Genomic DNA, 24838 nt, shown 5'->3' with positions numbered 1-24838 from the left:
TGTCGCATGGCGCTATGGTAAGAGCATTTGGTCTAGAGTCGCGGAATAAGAAGTAGATTGTTATGGCGCGGGTTGAATTCCATTGTGGGAGGTGAAGACCGGTCTTTCGGATGAGACCAGAAAAACCGAGGTCCCATGTGTCAGTATAGGTGATGGCACGAAAAAGATCCCTTACTGCTCAACGGCCCTAAGTGCCAAGTTAAGGGCACAATTTGCAGCTATCCACAGGCAAATGATGGTGGTGTTTCCAGGTGAAGGCAGGCATCCCTTACAACATTGCAGTTGAAACCTTAACTCGAAAAAAAAATAGTTTTTGAACTTGTTACACTATTTTCTCTAAACTTCTCAACTTTTCAAAATATATTGTATACTCTCTGTGTTTACATGTTAAATTCTTGATTTTGATTTGTATGAAGAAAACTATATACATGTTTTACAATAATTTTCAGCAAACAGTGGTTAATATCGAGTCTGTGTTCTGTTATTATTATACATGTACATGTATGTAAGAAGTATTTTATATGTATAAAGAACAATTGTCCATTTTTGTTGGAAACCTTTGATGTTTATATCAAGTACAATTTTGCACATGTTTATTGACAAAAGCCTTCATTTAGATCAATAAAAGACACCTTCAATATTCATTTGTCTCTTTTGTCCTTTTCATATCAGCTGGGAAAATAGAAGTCATAAATTAAGATTATTCTTATCTTTCATCAAACAGAAACATAATTCTAACCTTTAAAACTGATAAAAATGTTTTAAAAGATTTATTAAATAAGCAATTGTTGCAATTGATGATGGACTTCTCTTGGTCTTTGATACTGTAGACCTATCTAGAGTGTAGAAGATGCTTTACAATGAAACGCCAGACTTCCGACAGTAAAATACCAAAATTACCAAATTAGGGGAAGGAAGAAAAACTGTGGATACATACTATGTTGAAAATCTGAAATTTTTCTAAAATAACATTAAATTTATATTTATATATCGGTAATCAAAATAAGATTCTGTCTCTATATTGTATTGTATTTAAATAGGATTGAGACTCAAAAATGTGCCACAGGAGAGATCTACGCAATTTTTTTCCTAGTGCATGATGCTAGTACCTTCTAATATATTGTATCCTCCAAAAGGATAAATTTAAAAAATAAAACATGTTTTGCAAATTTGAAGAGAAAAACAAGCGGTTACTCCTATAACGTTAATTGACGTCGTCAATTCAGCAAGAAAAATAAATAATCGCTTTTTTCGGAAGCGGATACAGCTGCAAACGACACAGAGATGTCGCCAGTTGACCATCAGGGACATACCTGGTTTGTTTACAAGGAAGACTCGATTGTCACAGGCTACCACCAAACGTGAACAGGGTCTCAAGTACACACAACAAAAGATGAGTACCTCTACTTAACAATTCATCTTTCACTGTTATAATTATATAAAGAATAGAGAAACTTTACAATGACTGAAGCTGCTTATCTTATTTATAATGGAAATGTACACTTTTGAATAGGAACCACGTGATTTCCTGTGCATAGATGGGTAGAGTTTATGGTTTATAAAGGAAAATAAGAATAAAATTAAAGTCATTTTATATGTGTGTGTCTTTGTAACGTGTAGGTAAAGGGATTTTAAACGATGTTGCTCAAGGTGAGATATCTAATTTAATTTAAAAAGAGAAAAGCTACACAGGTGCATGAACTTCATCATAAACCAGTAATTGCATGCATAAATATCATACATGCATGAAGAAAGATTTTTGTTGTCCTTGAAGAATTTTTTACCTTTTCTGATAGACACTTTCATGAAACAGAAAAAAAATATCTAAATGCATATATTAAACAATTATACGAACAGTGATGAAACAGTTGTAAAAAAAAAATGAACGACATTTACCTCCTTGAGCAGCATTATCAAGACTTTTTACATCAAATTCTAAATATAATGTTTAAAAAAATTGGTGGGATTTCTTAGCAGTACATGGTGTCACGATGAACTTACAATGATGTCTATTTTTAAAGATATGAAGTCCTTTAGAAATGCCCCCCAAACTCCCACGAGAGAATTCTGAGATTTTTAGTCCTTTCAACTACCCCACCTTTCTCCAATAAGAGAAAACGTGTCAGATGGAATAATTTCTCTCAATGGATTTTTTAATCCTTAAAATGTGTTCAAATCGGATAAATCCCATGAATATTGACGATGGGGCATTTTATCTCATACATTTTGAAACATGGGATAAATCCCATAGATTCTGGTAAGTGAAATACAGCATCATTATCATGATATAAGGGATATTTCCCATATTTCCTAATCTATGGGAGAAAATGTCTCATCGCAAAGATAAAAGATATTTATGAATATGACATTCACTAAATCTTAATTTTTCAAGATTTTCTACGTAACATGTATTTAAAAGGAATTGACCACACTGCAGAACTTCAAATCAAATTTATCAATTAAGCAAGATAATAATTTTCAAAACTGAAAAAGATTGTCGTGATAAAGTATTACATAATAATTATTATAAAAATACATGATTGTACCCGTGAATAAACTGTCATTCTGACAATTATAACTATATTATTAGTTATTATAAACTGTCATTCCGAAATTAATAAATAGACGATACCCCGTGAGTGTCGTGTATTGTCATTGTTAAAGGAAGTTGTCAATGTTTTGTCATCGTCATCATCACACCAATCCTTGTTGTCATTATCATTAATGGTCATTTGATTTAAAAAAAAATATTTTTTGACGTATCATTTTTCTCATGGTGTCAGAATTTTAAACATATTTTGGATCCAAATCTGAGAAAGGATAGTTGTTAAAAAGATCGTTTGAACTGTTGCATAAGCAGGACACGACATAATTCAGAACATCACCCCTTATAAAACGTAATTTCAAAAGTATGACTTCACACACACTTTATGTACAGATAAGTTAGCAGTTCTTATATAAAACACAACAAAGGATACCAATCTACTCACACTCCATTACTTGCTGCACTCAATCCTCAATGCAGTGTCCTCCGAGTTCAACGACTTCCTCTCGTCTGTGAGTCAGAAAGATGAGAAAAGTATGTCAAACTATCTTACTAATGACCTACTTTCTCTGTCTTTGCAGATCATACTTCAAGTTGCAGTAGTCATCATATCTGTTGGTGCACGGTCGGGTGAGTAAATTGACCTTTAAGTCAATAGGGTCGTTCAGTAAAAGACAACTTTGGGAGTTAAATTTCTAAGTAAAGGACAAAACGATGACTCATAAAGAGTTACTTCTTTTGAATGGATAACTGATTTTACTATACGGAAATATTACAAAGTATATATGCATGTCTTTCCCTAAATAGTGTTAATTAAGACTTCAAAGGTGGGATTTTCTGTATTTTAAAGGAAAATGTAATCAAATTATCTAGCTAAAGCTATTACCGTGTCCAATGAAACTATAATATTTTCAACTCGACATTTATATATTTAGACGACGTATTGTCAATGAACACTGGTTATTTCCATTCTTATGTCGATACGATATATCACGGTGAGCTTGGAACAAAATATACTACGGAGTCTGACACAGCTATTTCATATTTGGGTATTTTACTTGAGAAAGACGTTAATGGTAATCTACCAACCAAGCTGTATGATAAACCTAATGACTTGAACTTTTCAATCGTCTACTTCCCTTACTTGTGCAGCAATGTACCTTCATTACCAGCATACAGAGGTTATATCTCTCAGTTGGTTCAATACGCAAGAACATAGTACGTTAGTCGTATTTAAAATTTCTAAAGACAGGATATTTATTGACAAACAAATTGATGAAACAAGAATATCAGCAGTCTCGTATAAAGTCATCATGCATTTCGTAAGCTCTATTGTCGATTCAATGACCTTGTCAGCAAATGCAGTTTATCATTGAGTCAAATACTGATTGACGTTTTTCACACCAATTGTTCGTCCATTATTTAAACATTGACGACGGATTTTTCTGTTATTCCCCGATCATGACAAGGAGCACACGGAGGGTGATCCCACCTCTGATGTTTTTGGAAGTCCGGGTTTTTTCTCTGCTCATGTTTTGTGTTGTTTTATGGACTTTGAGCATGAATACTCATCGTTATCTCCATATATTTCATTTATATGCTTTTTGATATGAAAAAAAACCTTTAAGGTGAAATATGAATACGCCAGTATAAGAAACAGTATTCGAGCTCAAAATTCCATTGAAACAATACACATTGGGAACAGAGGAAACACGGTTTATAAAAAAAAATCAAAAGTAGGATAAGGTGTAATGGAGGTTTGTTTTTTTTTTCTTTCGAAAGGTCCCGATCAGTCTAACTGAAAAAAAATCCACAGACGATTTTTTGTAAAAGGCTTCACAAAAACTCCTTAATGCACAAGGAGCTAAAAACTCAAGTCACAAACCATCTGAGAATATATCTGCTTTATTTACATACATTTTGATGACAAGGGATGAGTACTTTACATCCGATGGACGGATACATGTTTAAGCAAAATATCTTCTGCAGATAAACAACAGAATGATGCGCGGGACTGATAAAGCTGAGAGTCATATATTGCACATTTTAAATTAACCAACTATGGAAATATCCGAGACTTAAAATCGAATGCACACAGATATATTAAAGACCATTCGTAACCCGATAGCTAATTCTGTATTCAACACCTTAGATAGAAAATACATGTTTGATATACTTGTATGTCTTGATGTTAGAATACATGAATGAGTCTTCACATATAATCTTCACAATCGAGAAACATATACTCGTACATTTTACTAACAGTGTTAATACTAGTGCCACTACTGGTTTCGTAAGCCGATTTGCTTCTTCAAGTGAGACATTAATACACATTACATACATCTATATGTATATGTACAAATTGCAATTCTGATGAGGGCCTCAATTACGAAAAAGAAATATGCTTAGAGTTGTAAACAAACTTAAATATTGTATTTACTTGTTCTTGTAGAAGTTACAGCAGGTACGAATTCAATCACCAGCATTAGATCACCTATGGTCAAGTGTTCCGCTCTTTCATGTGAGGTGTCAGCCACTGTTCAGTCCCAATATGATGTAAAAGATCAATGGGCAATATTCAAAAACAATACTGCAATGGTAAGTAAATACATGCTGATATATGCTGCATAGTAAGCATTGTACCTGTATGGAAATGTTTTATGCATGCAAAGTAAAGGTTCACAAGAAAAATATAACATTAACAAAAATTTATTTTACAACTTTAAAGTACAACATACTTGATATTCGGTATCTCGAATACTGTTATCACAATGTAGTACATGTATATGACACCGCGAGACTGCCTTACTCTCAGTTAACTGAATGGTCACTGAAAAACTACTTAAAGGTGACAGGGTAGAGCTTTGTCACCAAGTGACCTCTCAATGTCCATTCAGTTGACCGAATGGGGCAGATTCATCGTATGATAAGTAACCTCTCAGTGTAAAATTCGCATCTTATTTATAAATGTTTTATTTTAATCCAGAGAATTACAGACTGGAACACAGACAAAGAGAAATATACAGGTGCAAAAAGCATTAGTCCCAAAAATTGTAAATTATGGTGTAATTATACTGTGGTACTGAGCATCCAGAGTCCTGACGAGTCCAAAGACTATGGATTCTACCAACTCATTCTACGATCATACGATTCTCAAAGAAACCTGCACGATCAGCTCGTAATAAATTTCACCGTACCGATGACGTTTACAGGTACACTTCATTCTTATTAAAAGTGATGTTAATTAAAGTTATTTACGGTGATCGAAAATATTCATACTATTTTTTAAAGTTTAAAAATGAAATTTAGAATGAATAAGCATTCATGAGAAAAAAATGATTCTTTTGCTCAGCTTACGAACCGACACCAAAAACTACACCCTTTGAAGGTAATTATGGATAAAAGGAATGAAAAACTACAATTAATTTTTCATTAATTGACGATCAAGAAGATTCAACTTAATAAACTCTTGCTTGTTGATGAATATTATTTAACAACCAGTTATAAAATCATCTTTTCTCAGATCAATTTTAAAGTAACTACTATGCTAACGTGTAAATTCTTAACTCTGTCTAAATATTTTTTTTCTGATCTGTTTTTTTTTTACTTTTTAGTTTTATTTGGATAACTAATCTGAAGTCTATCTTTATTCTATAATTTGTATGACACTGAATGACATTGACTTGAGTAATCTTTATGAGGAATTCTATTCCATTAAATGTTCCTTTTATAAACTTTTATTTTCATTGTCTTACTTTTTTACAAATCATACACAAATTAAAACAAGCAAACTGCATGCATTTCAAAGAATTATGAATGAAATTTACTGGTATAACGCATCAAGTGTATGATTCACTCATGACCTGAATTTAAGGGCCATCTACTTTAAAAAGTCATGTGATAAATAGTATAATTGAAGAAAAATTAGAACCACAATGTACACTGTACATGTAGTAAAATATACAATGATATTTAAGTTAAGGTAGGTCACTCGTCAGCTTTTTGGAAAAGTTCACACAGAACCTCTTATTTCAAAACTATTTATCAAAATTCAATTTTTATAACATATTTAACTTCAACAATGTTGATGTTTTAACATTCAACAAAAAAAAAAAAAAAAAAAAAAAAAAAAAAAAAACGGCTCAAAAAACTACAAAAAAAGCAAGATTTGTGAGGGACTATTTTTTGTGATGGAAGGATATTTAGCAGATAATTCTGCAAGTCTGCACATTTATTAAATTTAATATCTTGGTCTTTTAGCCTCTCATACTTTTACTCGTAGAATATTTTCCATTATGATATTGCTAGGAATATTTAATATAGGTCTTAATTTATATTTTTAGAACAAGTTTTACACCTTCTTTCAACAAACTTTGCCAAAAAAATGAAGATATCTCATATAAGTCAATATAAAATTAATACCATTTTTTGCCTGAAAATCACATATTTTGACCAATATTTCAAAATTAACATCACTGACCCCAACTTTTTCTTTCATTATTTTAAAGTACTCGATACTTGTGACTGATCAGCACTTAAGTCGTAAAAAGCTTGATTTAAGAAAATGTTTTATTGCCTATTTAGTTTTTTAATTCCCCAAAATATGTTACTTATTAGTGCAAAAAGGTCACACAATAATTTACGCGCATTAATTTGCAAGATTTTTTCAATGATAAATATTATTCAATATATTGTACGTAAAATAAGATAATATTTTTGGCCAAGGCTACATCTGATAAAATAGGATAAAGGTTTAAGTAATTAACCAAAGAGTTAAAATTTAAGTGCAAAAAGGTCAACTTCATTGTACCGTAGATCAGTAAGATGAACACTGACCCCCTATTTTCTCTGCGATTTTGAGTCACTCTATATGAGTGCTTATCCAAAATATACTTCTCAATAAATCCTTGATTTAACAAATTTCACGAGTGACATTCGGTGTCCCAATAATCACTTAGTTAACGTGAAAACTACGAATATCTTTCTTTAGGTAGCTGCAGATCTGTAGCTCTCCGAAAAAATATATATTGATAGACCGGAGAGCTACAGAGCCACCCATTGAAAAAACTGTATATTTATTGCGCACAAAAAGATGCGCTCGGTTCTCAATTTATTTCTCCATGTTTTTAAAACTGTAATCTCAAAATATTACTAACCGTGTGTTCCTAACATATTCTTTGACTCTTTCCACAACAAAACATTCCTCATAGTTGTTGTTAATAGTCCTCCTGGCCCTGATATTGCAATTATCGAACATTTGGCTTATTCATACTGCCATTTTGGTTTCAAAGATAATTCGGTCCAATATGCTTCGTTCAGATGTCAACTACGAGAGAACTTGATAGAGGAGAGAGGAATTTTTTGAAATCTTCCATTTTCTGCAATTGAGGTAAGGATTTGGAAGAATTAATCAAGAATCCAGAGCACTTTTTTGTGCGCAATAAATATACAGTTTTTTCAATGGGTGGCACTGTAGCTCTCCGGTCCATCAATAATATTTTTCGGAGAGCTACAGATCTGCAGCTATTCTTTAGGCAGATCACTACTGATAAAGTTCAAATTGACTTAATTAACATCAATTGAAACAAAGTTGATTTTAAATTCTGTGGCTGATCATCTATCTTGTGGTTCGAAAAATTCTGAAAATAAGAGATTCGCCTGTTGGAAGTGATACATATCACTCATATATCAGCATAATGTTAAAATTACCATATGTGATCTTTTCAGACATTGAAAGGAATGAACAAGAACTGATCAGCATAATGTTAAAATGACTTTATGTGACCTTTTCAGACATTGAAAGGAATGACCAAGAACTGCCATTTACAACAGTCTTAATCATAGCTGTGGCGGGAACTTTTGTGACCATATTTATATGTCTAACTGTGTGCATATTGATGTTCTGTAGAAAAAAGAATCCAAAAAGTGAGTCATACAAATCTTTGCCTATAATTGTAATTACATTGAGTATGAATTTTCATTTAACTGATTTTGTCATCATACCGATAGTATCTGAGCATTCATTTCCTTTTTTTATATTGTTCCAGATAAAAAGCCGCATAAACGGTAAATGTCTTTTCTATTTATATTTTATTAACGTTCATGTATTTAGCAACTAGTGGACATATGATGTGTTTATCAACTATTAGAAATTGCTACCAAAACAGTTTTTTGAATAGGTCTATATAGTATTCTCATTTTTTGAAACATAAGAACTTTAGATCTCACTGGATCTAAGAATATATCAGCTGGTTGTTATTTGGAGCTGGAGATGCCAAATGTTATATTAAATATAATTTTCTAATTATACTAGGAGAAACAGACCTCACAGTTCATTGGGTGTATCTACACATCTCTATGATGAAGTGGAGTCCGTAGCGACTAATGCGTATTGTGAATTAAATGACGAAAGCCGTAAAACGTCTGCTCATCAGTACATTCAACCTATTCCTGAAGGTAATATTCTGATAAGTAAGAGGATGTATAAATTGTCTTATTGATTATAATAGTTCAAAACACCATTGAAATCAGTTTTAACCCATTTCCTTTAAGACAAAATAGAAAAAAGGATAAACTCACTTTTAAATGATTCCATTAAGAATATGACATCTATTTCACTCATTAAAAAAGATTGGAAACTTCCCATATATTGGACATTTTTCTTATAATGAAGGTGTTAGGGATGTCATCAACATTTGATTTAACCTTCTGTTTTTAGGTACATGTAACTATAACGTTTTATTCGTTGATCGAAAAGACCTAAGATTTTGATATATTTTTAAAGAGTATCCGTTTCTTACGTACAGTAAATTAAAGATGAATGTCATCTTAAGATCTGTAAAGGGCAATGATCAACTATTTAAAAATTACATGATTCACTTAAGGTTTTCAATTGAATTTTTGCATCCCGAAAATATTAGAAATCCCTGGGTGAATTATTTTGAAGTATTTTAAACTGTTCCATTTCAATAGCCTTATCTTTTGATTTTTAAAAAAAAAAAAATATTCATTAAAGTGAACCATTAAAATTTTGAATCCTATGACCCTGTCAGCAAATACAGTTTATACCTGTCAGTCAAAGCTGAATGACTTTTTCATACTAATTGTTATTCCATTATTTATATAATGGATTGACGACGGATTTTTCCTTTACTTCCCGATCATGACAAAGAGCACACGGCAGCTGTGACTGGTAGGCAGGGGGATGCTTATTCCTCCATGGCACCTGATCCCACCTCTAATGTTTTGGAGGTCCGTGTTTGCTCTGCTCCTATTTTGTATTGTTTTATGGACTTTGAATACTGTTTCTATTATCTCCATATCCTTCATGAAAAAAACTTAAATATTGAATCCTTTGTAAAATGTATACTTTGTCAATTTCGTTTTAGAAACTCCAATATACAAGGCCCCCGAGATTTTTTCGAACACTGAATCGCCCACCTCTGGACGAGCTCACACACAAGACACACAAGACAGCGCCAAAGGTAAATCATACTTTATTTACATTTCTGAGTCTCTTACAGGTATGTCCTTAAAGTCATTTTACTTCAACGAAGGATTTGGCTCAATGATTGCTGACAAGGTCATTGTATCGATCATAAAACTTACGAAATGATGACTTTAAACGAGACAGATGAAATTCTTGTTTCATCAACTTGTTTGTCAATAATTTACCTTGTTTTAGAAATTGTTCATACGTTGAGCATGCTCTTGCGTTTCGAATCAGCTAAGATATATAAACTCCGTATGCAGGTGATGAAAGTATATTGCTGCTTAAGGTTGGGAAGTTGACGATAGAAAAGTTAAAGTCATCGTGTTTATCATAGAGTTTGGTTGTTAGATTACCATTAATGTTTTTTTCAAGTAAAATATCAAAGTATGAAACAGATTTGTGAGACTCTATGGTATCTTTTATCTCAAGATCATCAGGATATATTGTATCGACATAGGAATGGAAGTTACCATTGTTAATTGACAATACGTCGTCGATATGTCTAAATGTCTAGTTGAAGGCTACAGCAAGTGTTTTCTTCTTTTCACGCATAAGATTTTGCACAAATTCTGCTTTATATGAATACAAAAATAGGTCTGCTAATAACGGGCGCATTTGGTACCCATGAGAATTCGAAAAGATTGTTGAAAGACCTGGTCTCCAAAACACATACATGTTGTCAATCAGAAACTCAAGCATGTTTTTGATGTCAACTTCAGATTACTTGTGTGTGAAATCAGAGCGTGTCATAACAAAATAATTTTGCAAATGACCAATGACCAGGTAAGTAAAACTACCAGTTCCGTTTTTATTGAAAAAGTAGCTAGCGCTGTAAATGATATTAAAAAGCCTGGACTTTAATTTATCGTGGGGAATGGTTGTGTAAAAAGTTAAAAAGTCGTAAGTTAAAGCTGTTGATGTTGGTAAAATATTGTGATTTCAAATTGTCCAAAGTTCTTTTGAATTTTTTAGTATCCACATCTGATTCACACCACTTTTTAAATATATTGTTGCAAAGCACTCTTGAAATTTTTCCTTCACTACTGTCAATATCTTGGTAAGGAGTAAAGAAAGAGGCTAGGTTGAACATTTACTGGAACCTGCAATGTATCTTTGTAAGGATTCTTATGAAGTTTCGGAATCCAGTATATATATGTGGTAGTGACAACTTTTTGCCAATGAACAGGATTCTACACGCCATTATATTGCAGAATTCCTTTTTATGATTTCAAATTTAACGAAGTTAGAGCTAGTGTATACAAATTTTAAAATTGATTTTGCAAAAATTCATGATCCATTAAAGATGTTAATTTTTCCAGATGCTATGGGGTATTTACAACCATCCATAAAGTTTAGACCAGATATGATGGTGATAAATGAATTATACGAAGGTAATTATTAAATGTTTGCTTTCTGTAAGAATCACCGCTTACATTAATGGATAGGAAAAAGTTTCCTGCATATACTTTAAATGAAAAAAGAAACAATTATAAAATTGTTTAATTTCACACTTCTCCATGCTTTTTTTCACTACAACCCTTTTTAGTATATTTATGAATTGGAACTTTAAAAGTAAAATGAAGTAAACGTTTGTTGATTTTTTATGTTTATACAGAAGCAAATAAACCAAAAGACAAAAAACCTCTGGAACCAACCTATAGTAATGCAGGAAAATTTCCAGTGTTGCCAAGAAAAGGTATCATTTGCATTTTACTTAAAATTCTACTTTAGAACTGGATGTACTTTACTTTTGGAACTATTATTAGGAAGATGAGGTTCATATTGTGTAATTAGCACTTTACACAACATGCATGTCAGAGTAGAGAGAAAAAGTAATAGCTCATATACACAAAAATATGTTAAAAGAAAAACGAACATGATCAATAGTCATATTTATGCCTCCTCTTTCCCTACCTACACATCAAATTAGACAAACTCACAGGTATGTTGAAAAAAGTTTATTGATCAAAATATGATAATATTCTTTAAGAAATGAATGTAACATTTTTTCCTTTGCGCATTGATGAAAAAGTTTTCTGTCCAGATTTTTCTTTGATACATCGATCAAAGGAAAAAATATTACATTCATTTCTTATCATTTAATTATGATTTTAAATTAATAAAATGAAACTTTCTTTCACTTTTCTATTAAATTTACGCATAAAAAACAGTGCACACGAATTTTTCACAACAGCGTTAACGTTGCTGAAATTTAAAAGGGCTCAAACGAAGAAACGTTCTCAAATATTGTCGTGTCATTACCAACATTCTCTGAAATAATATATAGTTCTTTAACACAAAAAACTTACCTGCTGTGTTATCCCAATGGGTATATTTTCCCCGGTAAGTTATCTAAGTTTGTAAATGTCAGGGGAAGCTACTCAAATATCCTAACACTTCTAACGTTAGGTTACCGAAATTTTGGATTTCATTCAGGCAGTGTCGTTTTTCTCTATCATTCGTTTCCCAAGATAGAACAGATTTGGCCCTAACGGTTTTCCCCGCTTTTAGCATAAAAAAAAACATTTCTTCAGAATTCTGTTGTTCATACCAGATATCTCAAAGCCGAACATTTAATAAAAGTATGTCGATTTCTTTCCTTCTTTCCCAAAACTGTATTGTTGTTATGTAGACGATTTGATTTGTTTAGCGGGGGGGGGGGGGGGGTAATTCAAAACGAAACGAAAGTAGAAAATAAGTCAGGAACGTAACGGACAGGTTTCGAAATTCAGGAAAATATTTATTAAAGTAAAAGTATTTAATTATTCCTTCAAAAAGTAACCTGGAAGCGGGAAATATACATGTAAAGACAGCCAAAGTAGTTCCGGCTGCTTAGTGCAAGCGAACTCTAGATTTTATTGATGCAGTTATCAAAAGAATTTTTTAACCAATCAGAATCAAGTATTTCATAGAAATTAAATGATGATCAAATCAAATCATAAGCTGGTACAAACTTTTAAAATAGTTCCAGTATAACAAAATGGATTTCAAAATGCTGATATGTAAATTACAGTTTCCTTACAGAAAAATGGATTAAACATTGTATAAGTGTGAATACAGTTCCATTATATTAAAATGTATGCTACAATGTAAATTTGCAAATGCAGTAACAGTATCTCAAAGGAGGTATTTGTCAATGTTAAGGAACATAAGTAATCAGCAAACATATTACACATGAAATCCAAAAAGTAGAATAATACTAAAATTACAAGAAACGAAATATCTGCTCCATATGCACAAAACTGCATAACATAATGAATATCTATAAAGCATGTATCCAAAAACTATAGGATCTATAAGTGTATTTACACAAAAATCGACTAGTGGCAGCAGGTTGGGTTGCATTTATAAGAATTGGTGTAAAACTTTCTTGGATAATTGTAACATTGATGTGATTTTCTCACAACCTGCTCGTTTTCTATCTGAAAATTACTAAAATGGTCCTAAATCAATATTTTTCCAATCTTTGTATATAGTTTGATGTTTTGAACATGCACGTAACAAGAAAAGAGGTTTCAACTGTCATTTTTAAATCTTTATTTGCAACTCGGCTATAATGACAATCAAACACATACACATTTACTGAAAAAAGATTAAGGCATGAGTATAGCAGACAACGTCGCGACGTATAGCTCTTGAAACCAATTTAACCTGAAGGTACCTTGCCAAAGATTTGGAGCTAGTTTAGTTTAAAACTTGAAGACAATCGATATATTGGATAAATGGTTCCTAAAGGGAGTGCGCAAGACTTATATAGCCTCATATGATTGTATAATTTTATTGTATAATCTTTATTGTAAAAACCAAATAAAATTATGTTTTTATTTGCTCAGATTCAAAGACATTAGTGGAAGACCTTCAATCTGTTTTAGAAAAAGCTGATAATGACAACAAATATGGTAATCAATTTCTATATTGTTATAAATTGTACATGATATTTTTACGTTTAAAATGAATCAGAAATACTATTTGTTCAAATGTTAATTAATTATTCGGATCTTTGTTGCTTGATTCAAACACGAGTTAAACCAATTTTTTAATGATATTTTTCAGCCAAACCCTGTCGTCCTTTAAAAACAAATATTACGAATCAACTATACACAGGTAAAAAGAAAAAGTTAAGGATAATACATTGCTTATAACATGCTTGACGGAGGAAAACCTAATGGTTATTTGTATAAAGAAGCAATTTAATTATTTCTTTGCCATATACATCACGATATGCACTCAGGTACTCGTAACACAATGATATATGATTGTCAATTTTTTTTTTCTCTTTTTTCAGAAGTAAACAAATCGGAAACAAAATCCTCTAAAGAGCCAACATATGGAAATGAACAGAAAACACCACTATTACCAAAGAAAGGTAATGCACGAATTCTGGCTAGAGTAAAAAAGAATATATTTTAGCTGACTGCAAGGAAGATAAAAACATACTAACCTCGATTTAAGGCATCTGTTTGAAGAGCTTTGTTCATCAATCAATGAATCAGTTCTTTTTTGACTAATGTTCATATCATTACTGTATTTATAGTCTCTAAAACAGTGATGATGGACAGGGACCCTAGTGTAAAAGAATCCATGCTTTTGAAATGTGAGTCTTAAGTCTGCAAAATCCTGTAACAAGATATAAAGATTAAAAACATCGAACAATACATGATGAGAACATTCACATAATTTTTTTTATGATTGCAAAAGATAAATTTATATGTGTTCCACCTTGTATCGGAAATAAGAAACAACTGGTTGGATGAAAATCATATGCAATAACAGACCATTGGATAAATATCCCAGTATATATATGTATATGCAGCTTTTTATTTTGAATTAATTGCTCTTTTATATATTTTAAAGCTGACACGCCAGTTGTTCCTCCAAAACCTTTCACCAGGAATATAACAAACCAACTGTATGATGGTAAGGGAAAGGATACTGTATTCACATTTTTATCATTCAGATTTTAAAATCAAGAAAATTGATAATTAATGGATTAAAATGCTTTCTTCCTATTCTTTGAATTTGTGCAGAAAATTAAATATTTGTAGATAGAGAAAATATGTACTCACAGAAAAAGCCGCTGACAGTCACATATAGTAATCCTCCAGCCATAAAACTGCCAACTAGAAAGTGTGAGTATTAAAAGTGTCAAAGTTGATTTTTTAGGTCTTACGTCTTCAGATTCAAAAGTATTCACTGAAAGATCTTGTGTATATGTTGTTATATTATTAATTTTTAACAAATAATTATCCAACAAGTATTTGTTGAAAGTGTATAAACTATATACTTAAAATGATGATGGTTTTGTCTAAACATACTATGTATTTTCAGTTTCAAGATCACGATCAGACGATTCAGAGTTATCGCACGTTCATTCGTGTAAGTTCTTAGCAATAAACTATTAATTAGTACATTGTAACTTAGAAATGAATTAAAAATGTGAATTTAAGAAGCTTTGGTTTTTAAGAATCTCTTTACGAAAGCCTTCCTCCTCCTTGATCAGGAACTGTCCGGCGGTTTGCAAACAAACACTAACAATCTATTAACTAAGAACATAAATTTTTCTCTGACTTCAGCTCTAAACCCAAGGTTCTAGAGACGTTTTATTAATAATGAATACATGTATATATTAGAGAATTAAGTAAACTTGAAGAAGAAAAGAGGGTTAGTTGTATAGTCGAATGTTGATTAGTTTTATTGTTCCCTCTTTTCTCGGGACCTCATCTTTAATGCCTAGTCAGCTTTAGGAAGTGTATTATTTAAGCATAATAGCAATAGGATTTCCAGTCTCTCGCTCCCTTTGGACATTTTTATTTCTCTATTTTGATTGGAATGGTAAGACTCCTTCCCTTGGTAACAATTACTTAAGATATTTTTTGAGACTGACCACATCTTTATACATGTTAGTGAACTCTAGGATTATTTGGTTTATGACCTTAACGTAAGCTTAGATGTTCTTTTCTTGAGGTAAGGGTGAGGTCAAACATGATTTTTATCGTCATTCAAACTGATATTAAAAGATTTCTCGATAAGAATGTCTAAAAAAGTAACAAGCCCCGCCCAAGGATAAAGATGTGGCCACTAGTCCATTACAGAACGCTCCTATGTGTGGCACTATTGTCTTCAATTGTCGTTTTGATAAACAATGCCATAAAAGTAGTTAAATCAGACAAATCATCTGTGCAGTGTGTATGTCTGTATTGAGTATGAATATCAAACAATCTTAAGGAATAATAAAAAATGCATGACCATTCTTTTTGCCAAACTCTTCCTGATAATTTTTGGAAAAAAGATAATTATATAGATGTAAGCGCAGGCCTAGGATACTTTGTATATATCAATAAATTATGTTAATTTTTAATTTTTTCTGAGAGAGAGAGACGGGGCACAGATAAGAAAAAATGTTGTTTTTTTCAAAATTACTATATTGTGTGTATTAATATAAAGATTTACCCATCAGGGTTTTGGGGCCATTAGAAATTAATTAAGGCATGTTGAGAATCTTCAAAATTATCTCAAAATTATCAAAAATACAAAACATAGGCGTGTAATTACTTTACTTCCTTCCACTTTTTATTGAATTGTTTGACAGTTGCAAAATCAGGTGTTTTAATAAATGATATATTAACACTATAGGGAATTTTTTTAAATATTTTTTTTGTTTTTTATATTATGAATAATAAAGTGGTCATTGAATTTCAAGATTTTTCTTGAATAAAATATCCTTATAGAAAGTTAAAATTGTAGAAATTAAAAAAGGTCATGCAACTGTGTCCATTTTCCTTTGAAAATACATGTACAGATCATTTAAAAATATTCTTTTCTTTCCAGATAAAAGAGACAGCTAACGCAGACCAGAACATAGATACATACCATGTATGTAGGGGCGTATTATAAGTGTTCAATTGTTGTTATTAAAATGTATCAATTTTGTAATGTCAATGTTTAAGCAATGTTATGCAAGATAATAAAATCAATATTTGAAAAATAATCGACTTGAATTTATTCATGAAACCTGTACAGTATCAAATATGCAACATACATGTATTATATCACTCATTATATTGAAAGATTCTGCATGTATAAATAGGAAAATGAATAATCATAATAAATTAACAATTTTATGCAACAATGAAATAAAATTCTACTTTACAATAATCTTGTTGAATACAAACAAAACAACTATTTTAATAAATATCTTCAAAACTTGAACAATTTATCCTCTAATGGCAAACAGCTTTACCAACAATTATCAGATGAATAATTTATTAAATTGTGTGATCAGTATGATTAAGATGTAGTTGTTCCTCAGAGTTCTATATCACCGGACATGGGTTAATTATTTGCACAAATATAATTAATGAGAGATTTAATTAACGTCTTCCTGCATTTATATAATTTGTATTTCTTGTAATGAAAAATTAATACTTTCTTTTGTTTATACACAGTGTAAAGTGAAATATTTACTTCGTAATTATTTGGAAAGAAGTTTCAATGTGATTTCAACAAACAGTACTACAGACAACGTGACACTACACATGCAGCATCTGTTGTCTTTGTTATTACAAATAATAGTGAACCTTTAAGTGACATAAAATACAACAACGATAATATAGCAAGTCATCGAATAGAGAAAGGCCGTATAATGGATTCAGATGAACATTTGTCCAGATCTAATTAGATTTGAATAAGAGCAATACCATACATTTATTTATTCTAAGATGATAAATTTTCTGTTACCAGACGTGAAAGCTGTTACAGCTAATTTACAATCTACTTCAAAATTTTGTGTAAAATAACAACTACACACATAACGTTATGTTAATTGTAGCCAAACATGAAAGGATCAATATCACATTCAAAAATACTATTCATCACAGAAGATTATTTACATATTGTGACTTGACTTCATTCACCTTCAATTTTTAATATGTCAGTTTGGAAAAGAGTAACAGTTTTTAAATTTCCCATTATAGTTTAATTTTTCACTGTGTTCAGGGATCAAACATTTATTTCCCAATTTTCAAACGACCAAATAAATCCTTTGAATTATTTTTCTTAGAGGAAATTACAATCATTAGGGTTAAAAAGGAAATGAGACTGAATGCAGAAAATGAAAAAGGGCGGTTTAAAATACATGTCTGTAACCAAGAACTCCTAAAACTCTACTGTTTTAGACATGTTAGATAATAGTTTTCTCTATAACATAACAGATCTATCCCTATAACACCATTCATCAAAATTTAAGTTTTTTGTCAGACTGTCATACTCATGTACTATCGATGAAAGAGATTTCTTCAAATTGTATCCAGTGCCACAATAAAGGACAAAAATTTCAAAAAACATGTAATAAGAAAAAATTCTTGTAATAAACAAGGCGATCATATTCTCTAAAACTAAAGGCATCAGATAACGGTAAGAAACTCCAAAGATTACATAACTACATGTATAACTTATTTTGTTTTACCTTATGCTGAAGGGCTTATCATAATCTTTGAAAATTTCAAAATACAGTGGAAAATATTATTTTGTAATTAACGACAGAGACTTGATTTGTCAAGACATTGAAATGTTAATTTTTACATACTACATCAGGCTTTTGATGCTCTCTTTCGACAATACTTCTCTTCAAAATGGAAACAAAAATACAGGTAGCAAACCATTGGAGATCTTTGATATTATAAACGAATTCATATCACATAAAAGATCATTAGTTTTAAAAATCAATTGAAAAAATTACACTGTGAAAACTAGTTCTGATAAAAATCTGTCTTATAATACAAAAGTCAACATCTCGGAAATAAAAATTACGAACATACTATGAGTCAATATAGGGCTTTATCTCTCTTGCATGACTCAGGCGAAAATGTATGGAGGAAAATGAAACATGACTGACAAAAAGCTTTGCTTTCATTAAAAGAATGAAAAATATTACGAACACCTCTTAAACACTTGATGAAAAATGGCAAAAAGCAATGTAATAGCACCTTTAGAGTTTTGTCATATTTGGTTCAAACTTTGGATGTTGTGCTTTTTATGGTCACGTGGTGGATTTCAAACATGTACAGGAACCTCCTAGGAGATTTTTTTCACGTCTGTGCAAATAATTTGATTGCATATGAATCAGTTTACAGTTTAAGGCCTTAATGAAGATTTTGGCACGCCTCCCATATGAAATTCATGTCTTTATTTTTGTTAATTTTACACTAAACCTTTCTCCTACATTGGAATGATCTGTGCTCTGTAGTCACCATGTTTGTTTAGAAGGAGATTCTTTGCAAAGATTTCGTCCGGGTCTTCCTGAGCTACTTTATTTAGTGAAGGCAACGCGACAAATGCATAGAAGGTGTAGATCTTCAACTGTGTGCTTAAGGAAGACATTGTGCAAATGTCGATCGTGGACGTCTAAAAAAAGCTTTGAATTCTTATGAATTTATAAAATTTTCATTGAACATTTTCGAATGATATTTTAGATTTTGAGCATTTTCTCGTATTTTAAAAATTCTCCTCCCCATATCCTTAGATCTTTTAAACATTTCATTTCTTCTACTACATGTTTCTATATTTTTGTCTTTTGTTATCTCTTGTGTGTAAACAGGGAATTATTGTATCAATGCAATCGAAGGACTAGAAATGCTGGTTTAGTTGTTGCAAAAGTTCATTTACATCGTCAGGACGAGTCGTTGACGCCCGAATGCGATTAAGGTCGATCTAACCATAACTACTCTATTCCCACAAGAACTCCTTTTACACTTGGGTGACGTCATCTTCCGTTTCCTTTTCTTCCAACTGTTCATTTAAACCACGTGGTATCCTACCGTTGCTTAGTCATACATCCGCCTCTTCCGTTTCGTGGCCAGAATTTTGGTTATTAGTCCTTATTTGGATGCATTTTTTGCTGCGATACATGTCCCATAACTCTGCAATGATTTCCGCCACCACTATGTCACTTGAATTCTTTCCGATTAATTTTAGCGTGAACACTCCATCATGTCGCAAATAATCCAGTACAAACCGTGTCGCGAGTTTTCGGTCCGGTCCAGTACCTAACCGTTCCATCAACTTCAAAAATTTTCGCACATAATGAATTCTCGTCGCTGGAACAACCATGTGCCACATCCAATTAGTTAAACTGTAGCAAGAAAATATGCATACAAAAACAAGCCAAAACCACATAAAAATGTATATTTTTTCGTTAAAGAGATTAATTGGCAGAACACACTGCACCGTATACTGTTGTAAATTGGTCACTTGGCGAATCTGGAAATCACAGAGAGTCACTCTTGGAAATCGGTGAGAACCAGACCACTCTTTTCCATTAACTAATTCGTCTAAAACTTGGAATCCATAGACATTGTAATCTGTTCCTAAGAACTCATTGAGCAAGAACAACTGCCCAATGGCATTAGCAATATACAAAACTTTCATGAGGAAATATGTTGCCATGAGAAAGTTTCCATAGCGTCGACCACACAGTATAGATAGTTTTGTGGACAAAATATGTCGTAGTTGCACGCAACAGGTTCCTCGTGTATCTCGTTGATTTGAAAGACATCTATCAACGTGTCTCACAAGATATTTTATAGTCCGAGCTCGATTCTCCGGACTTTCAAACTGGGCATTGCTACCAAGACTGACGATTCTGTCCACATTTATTCCCGACTGGCCATTTAAAATCCGCCAAATAATACAGGGAATATAAAACATGAGTGCCTGCACAAGTAACATAACCGGAACCCATTGATAGTAGTTCAACTCTTTTTCTCTTCGCAAATGTATTTGATGTTGTGGCGGCACCATCTGAAAAAAGAAAATATCGTTTAAAATCATAATTACAAAACGTTTACATTAATCATACTTTTACTTAGAAGTAAATGAATCAACAAGTAGTAAAATATGTAATGATAAACTGTATTAAAAAAATTAAAATGTTTAGCTGTTAGCACTAACTGATTTTACTGTGAATGTCATCAGCTTTTTCTGAAACAATTTTCAGGCCTGTAGCACTACTCAACTCCGAATATTTTTGTCCCAAAAATTTTACTTGATCAGAATCTCGTCATAGTGTATTATACCTCTATATGTTATAACATTTTGTTTGTTTTCAGAATAACAAACTACGAATAATTCTGTAACATATAACATGTTTATTGTAGGTAACATTATTTTGTGACCACAGTATACCTGGCGCACTGGAAACGAGGAATCAAAACATTATCCAAGTTTTGAATGGTGCCACGAACAACGAGCAGAAAAAAGATCTGTTTTTGTGAGTTTAAACTATAAATAATACAGTCAAAAGTGTAGAAAAGGAGGAAAGATGACACAGTTTTGCGTTCACTGTACCACTACTTTGAGAAACACCTGTCAGTCATATCATGAGATCTCCCCTGGCATGGCTCAAGGTGAGAAATGTCACATTTTGCTACTTTATCATATTTACTTCAAAGCTCTTAGATGACACTGAACGTTTCGAGTCACTTTTGTTTCAACAATAATTATATAACTTTAAGACTTATACAAACACTTCAAAGACCCTCGCCAAGGTTCATGTTTCTCGGCACAAAGAAATGATTTCAGCATCAAAAAGATAACTTTGAGGTAACGTAGTTTTTTGAAGTGGTTTACACGAAGTGTAGGAAACATTTCGACCCTGTACTACTTTTTTGTATTATTTTAGTTTAAGCAGACGTTGTATGGTGCATTTTTAAACATCTGCGAACGTAATTGCCCTTGCTGCCCTTCAAGAGTTCATCAGACGCTGACGAATCTGAAGCACTTCCGGCGGTGAACTTATTAATAAACAACATTTTATCTAAAACCATTAATGCTGGTGATTAATTCAATTAATTCATACTTTATGAAACAGGATGAAATAAAGTATTAAAGGCATTTCATTTTTGCACTGTTATTCTTAGTTTGCTTAATCCTAAGTAAGTTCCAGATAACATCAAATACATTTGCTGTAAGAGATAGAATCTGTTAATGCTTGTGTTTGTGTGTATGTTGCGATTCTAAGATACATTAGCTTTTGCTCTGGGCAGGCTAATGGAATTTCCAGTCAAAACCCCGATAAAACCTAGTTTTTCAGAGGTTTGAGTACTGTTTGAAAAATATACAAGGCCTCAAGATGAAAAGTGCTAAAAGAGGGCAATATACCAAAATGTTTATGTTTTCTAATATTCGCCTCACATTAAACGTGATTCATAAGATATCTCATTATTAACCCCCTTATTTTGGCCTTCACAACACCAAAAATGGTTGTTTTATGGATTCTTTTTGCATGCCTAACGATGTCTTAGAGGAAAACTGATGAATACAAATTGTCAGTATTTTACAAATTTACATAAAGGATGGGAAAATACTACTGCCATCAAGTAAGAATACTCCCGGGGCGCTAAATCAGAAAACTTATGTCATAAATCATAACATAATTTCATTCCTTTCTAACGCTTGAAAGATAATATTGGAATATCGTGCAAATAAAAAGTCGATGGGAAAAAGGCAGAGCCGCTATCTTACATTTAGCTTTTCAAAAATCTAAATATATATATATAGTTCAATAATTTCTTTGGAAATAAGGACGTTGTGTGTTGCATACACTGCTGTGAAATGAAATCCTCGTCTAGTTCATCAGAGAAAAGTCAGACTCTCAATTATATATCCTTGATTTTTTTCTTTACAATTTATTAAGGGTACATAGTTTTTACGCTTGCAAACAGATTTCAACAGATTTCGAATATTTGGTGATTGTGGTGAGTACCAAAACCTAGTGTACCTTATCAGGTCCGTATATTCATGAGTTAACTTCAGCCAAGAATTATATAATTTGGTTCAAATTTTATGCCGAGGTATATTTTCGAATTGAACTAATGTCCACTGTATGCTGAACATATATGTATCTCCATGTCAAATAGTTTTCATTATTGTACAAGATGCCTTTATCTTTAAAGGGCTGGAATTTGGTCTCCTTTACAGGACAAGTTCCATAATATAAAGATATATATGAAAATGATCAAATTTTAAAAGTACAATGTATGGATTTTTTTCTTTGCCAAATATTAGTTGATGGCCTAGGATATCACATCTAAAAATAAGTTACATCTGAAGGTTAATTTGTTTATCCCTCAGCCTCCTTAACTTTCCTTTTTTCACAGTATTAAATTGTCTCTTATGAAATATTAATTATTTCATTGTGTAGGAATTTATCAGAATTAAATTAGAAGAGTTTAAAAAAAAGATGTGTAACAAGTTAGAAATTGTCAAAAGAAACAATACGTAAACGAAGACAGGGCTTAAACTCTAAATAATGGCGTCTGCATTATTTACATTTACAATGACACATGCTACAAACACTCAATTTGATTGGTCGATAAAAAATGTAAACAAATGTTTGGTTGGTCAAAACGAAAATTCGAATTAACCACCAGGAACTTCAGGAACACCTCGGGAAAAAGAGCTCAAAACGAACGAACAGAGAACATCAGAACTCCTGATTGTTTAATAATACGAGAGGTCTATAAGTTATAATTTTTTACAGAATCAATAAAAAGCTCTTTAAAATTTTGTTGTTTTTTTTTTCAGAAAAAGTAAGAAAAACATAAAGGGGTAAATCTCAAAATGAATTTTTTAAAAATGACTTTTTATAACTTTCAACAATACGACAAGGATACAAAAACTGTTATCTCAAAAATCCTTTTACAGGATGTTACGTTTTTATCTTTATGTATCTTGCAAAAAGGGGTTTCAACATATCTGAATCATCTCAGCTGGCTTCAGGTGTGAATTCATAACTAATTTCGTCTGATTTACACCTAATATATGCTGGGAAAACAGGAATATTAAAATATTTATCTCTGTTTTGACCTCAAAATACACCACGTTCCAAATAGTTATTACGGTTATCAATGTCTTTTCCCTAATATCATATCAACTCTGGACAAAACTTAGTCAATCTGATATGCACGACTGTTATGAACAGTATTTTGGATATTTTAATCTAATAATAAAGGAACTTCTAAATGAAAATTATGAATTCGTTCAATGTATTCATGGTATTGAAGCCTTTATTTCATCAATATAGTTTTAATAAAATATCTAATTAACTGCAATCAGATATCTATGTGTATCAAATTCATATACCGGTATTAGAGTAAGGTCACATTGGATTCTAATTCCACTGATTTTTAAATGAATTTGAACTTTCCTGAAACATTATTCACACTTTAGAAATCCCTCTCCCCCAAAGTTCACTTTGGATAATAATTCTATGGAATTGTATGGATAAGGTCTTTATATATCGCCACTGACATACCTGTATCACCCTCGTATACTAAGATGGTAATCAATTTTCATTGAACTGTATCTATTCGAACTCTTTGATCAAAGGATTCTTTACCTCGTCTAATGGTATGTAATAAGTGTTAGAGATCCAACATATATTGTTCGTGTAGTCCACGTGTGTACCCGGGAATTCCGCCGGGCACCAGCACCGGATGGGATCACCGACGTACTGGCGGGCACTGACCACCACGGTGAATATGATGAGAATGCCGGTGGTGTAGAAATGATTGAGGCGGTCTACCAGATCGTCGTCATTCCGAACCTTGACATTGGCTACTCGACCAACCGACCCAATAATACTGTCCATCCTAAAAATAGATCATAAAGGAGAAAATTATTAAAATGTCAAATAAAACATTTTTTTTTTAGTAAGAAAAATCTTGCACTATTTTTTGCGAGCTTGAATGGGGTAACTGTCGTTTTTCTTTTTTTTTCTTGGACAAACCATTGATGTATTTTGC

At 31.9% G+C, this 24838-nt stretch overlaps 2 protein-coding genes across 8 annotated transcripts in view; one reads left to right on the top strand and one right to left on the bottom strand.

The window, feature by feature from the left end:
- Positions 1–1191: 1191 nt before the first annotated feature.
- On the top strand, positions 1192–17161 carry LOC134248049 (uncharacterized). Of its 2 annotated transcripts, XM_062730472.1 has the most exons (19): positions 1192–1650; positions 3127–3175; positions 4998–5143; positions 5532–5757; positions 5898–5933; positions 8339–8470; positions 8593–8611; positions 8859–9001; positions 9934–10029; positions 11357–11428; positions 11653–11733; positions 13871–13936; positions 14091–14141; positions 14323–14403; positions 14572–14631; positions 14892–14954; positions 15083–15166; positions 15366–15413; positions 16866–17161. In XM_062730472.1, the coding sequence occupies exons 1-19, from the start codon at positions 1639–1641 to the stop codon at positions 16880–16882; spliced, it is 1482 nt and encodes a 493-aa protein (XP_062586456.1). In that variant the 5' UTR covers positions 1192–1638; the 3' UTR covers positions 16883–17161. The 2 variants fall into 2 exon arrangements, with proteins under 2 accessions (XP_062586456.1, XP_062586457.1); XM_062730473.1 differs by lacking the exon at positions 5898–5933 and having other exon boundaries at positions 1193–1650.
- A 117-nt stretch (positions 17162–17278) lies between these two features.
- The window catches only part of LOC134248050 (innexin unc-9-like), a 77358-nt gene continuing 69798 nt past the window's right edge, over positions 17279–24838 (bottom strand). For all 6 annotated transcript variants that reach the window (XM_062730475.1, XM_062730477.1, XM_062730476.1 and 3 more), the window contains exons 2-3: positions 24433–24685; positions 17279–20834 (exon numbers count right to left, since the gene is read on the bottom strand). In XM_062730475.1, the coding sequence (XP_062586459.1) occupies positions 19863–20834; positions 24433–24685 (1225 nt within the window). In that variant the 3' untranslated portion in view covers positions 17279–19862. The remainder of the gene's footprint in view (positions 20835–24432; positions 24686–24838) is intronic.

Source organism: Saccostrea cucullata, unplaced genomic scaffold (genome assembly GCF_032062105.1).
Source record: "Saccostrea cucullata isolate Sc308-1 unplaced genomic scaffold, CSIRO_AGI_Scuc_v1 ctg502, whole genome shotgun sequence".
Classification (NCBI taxonomy): domain Eukaryota; kingdom Metazoa; phylum Mollusca; class Bivalvia; order Ostreida; family Ostreidae; genus Saccostrea; species Saccostrea cuccullata.
Note: the sequence above shows the minus strand (reverse complement) of the source record. Positions and strands in the feature narration are given on the sequence as shown.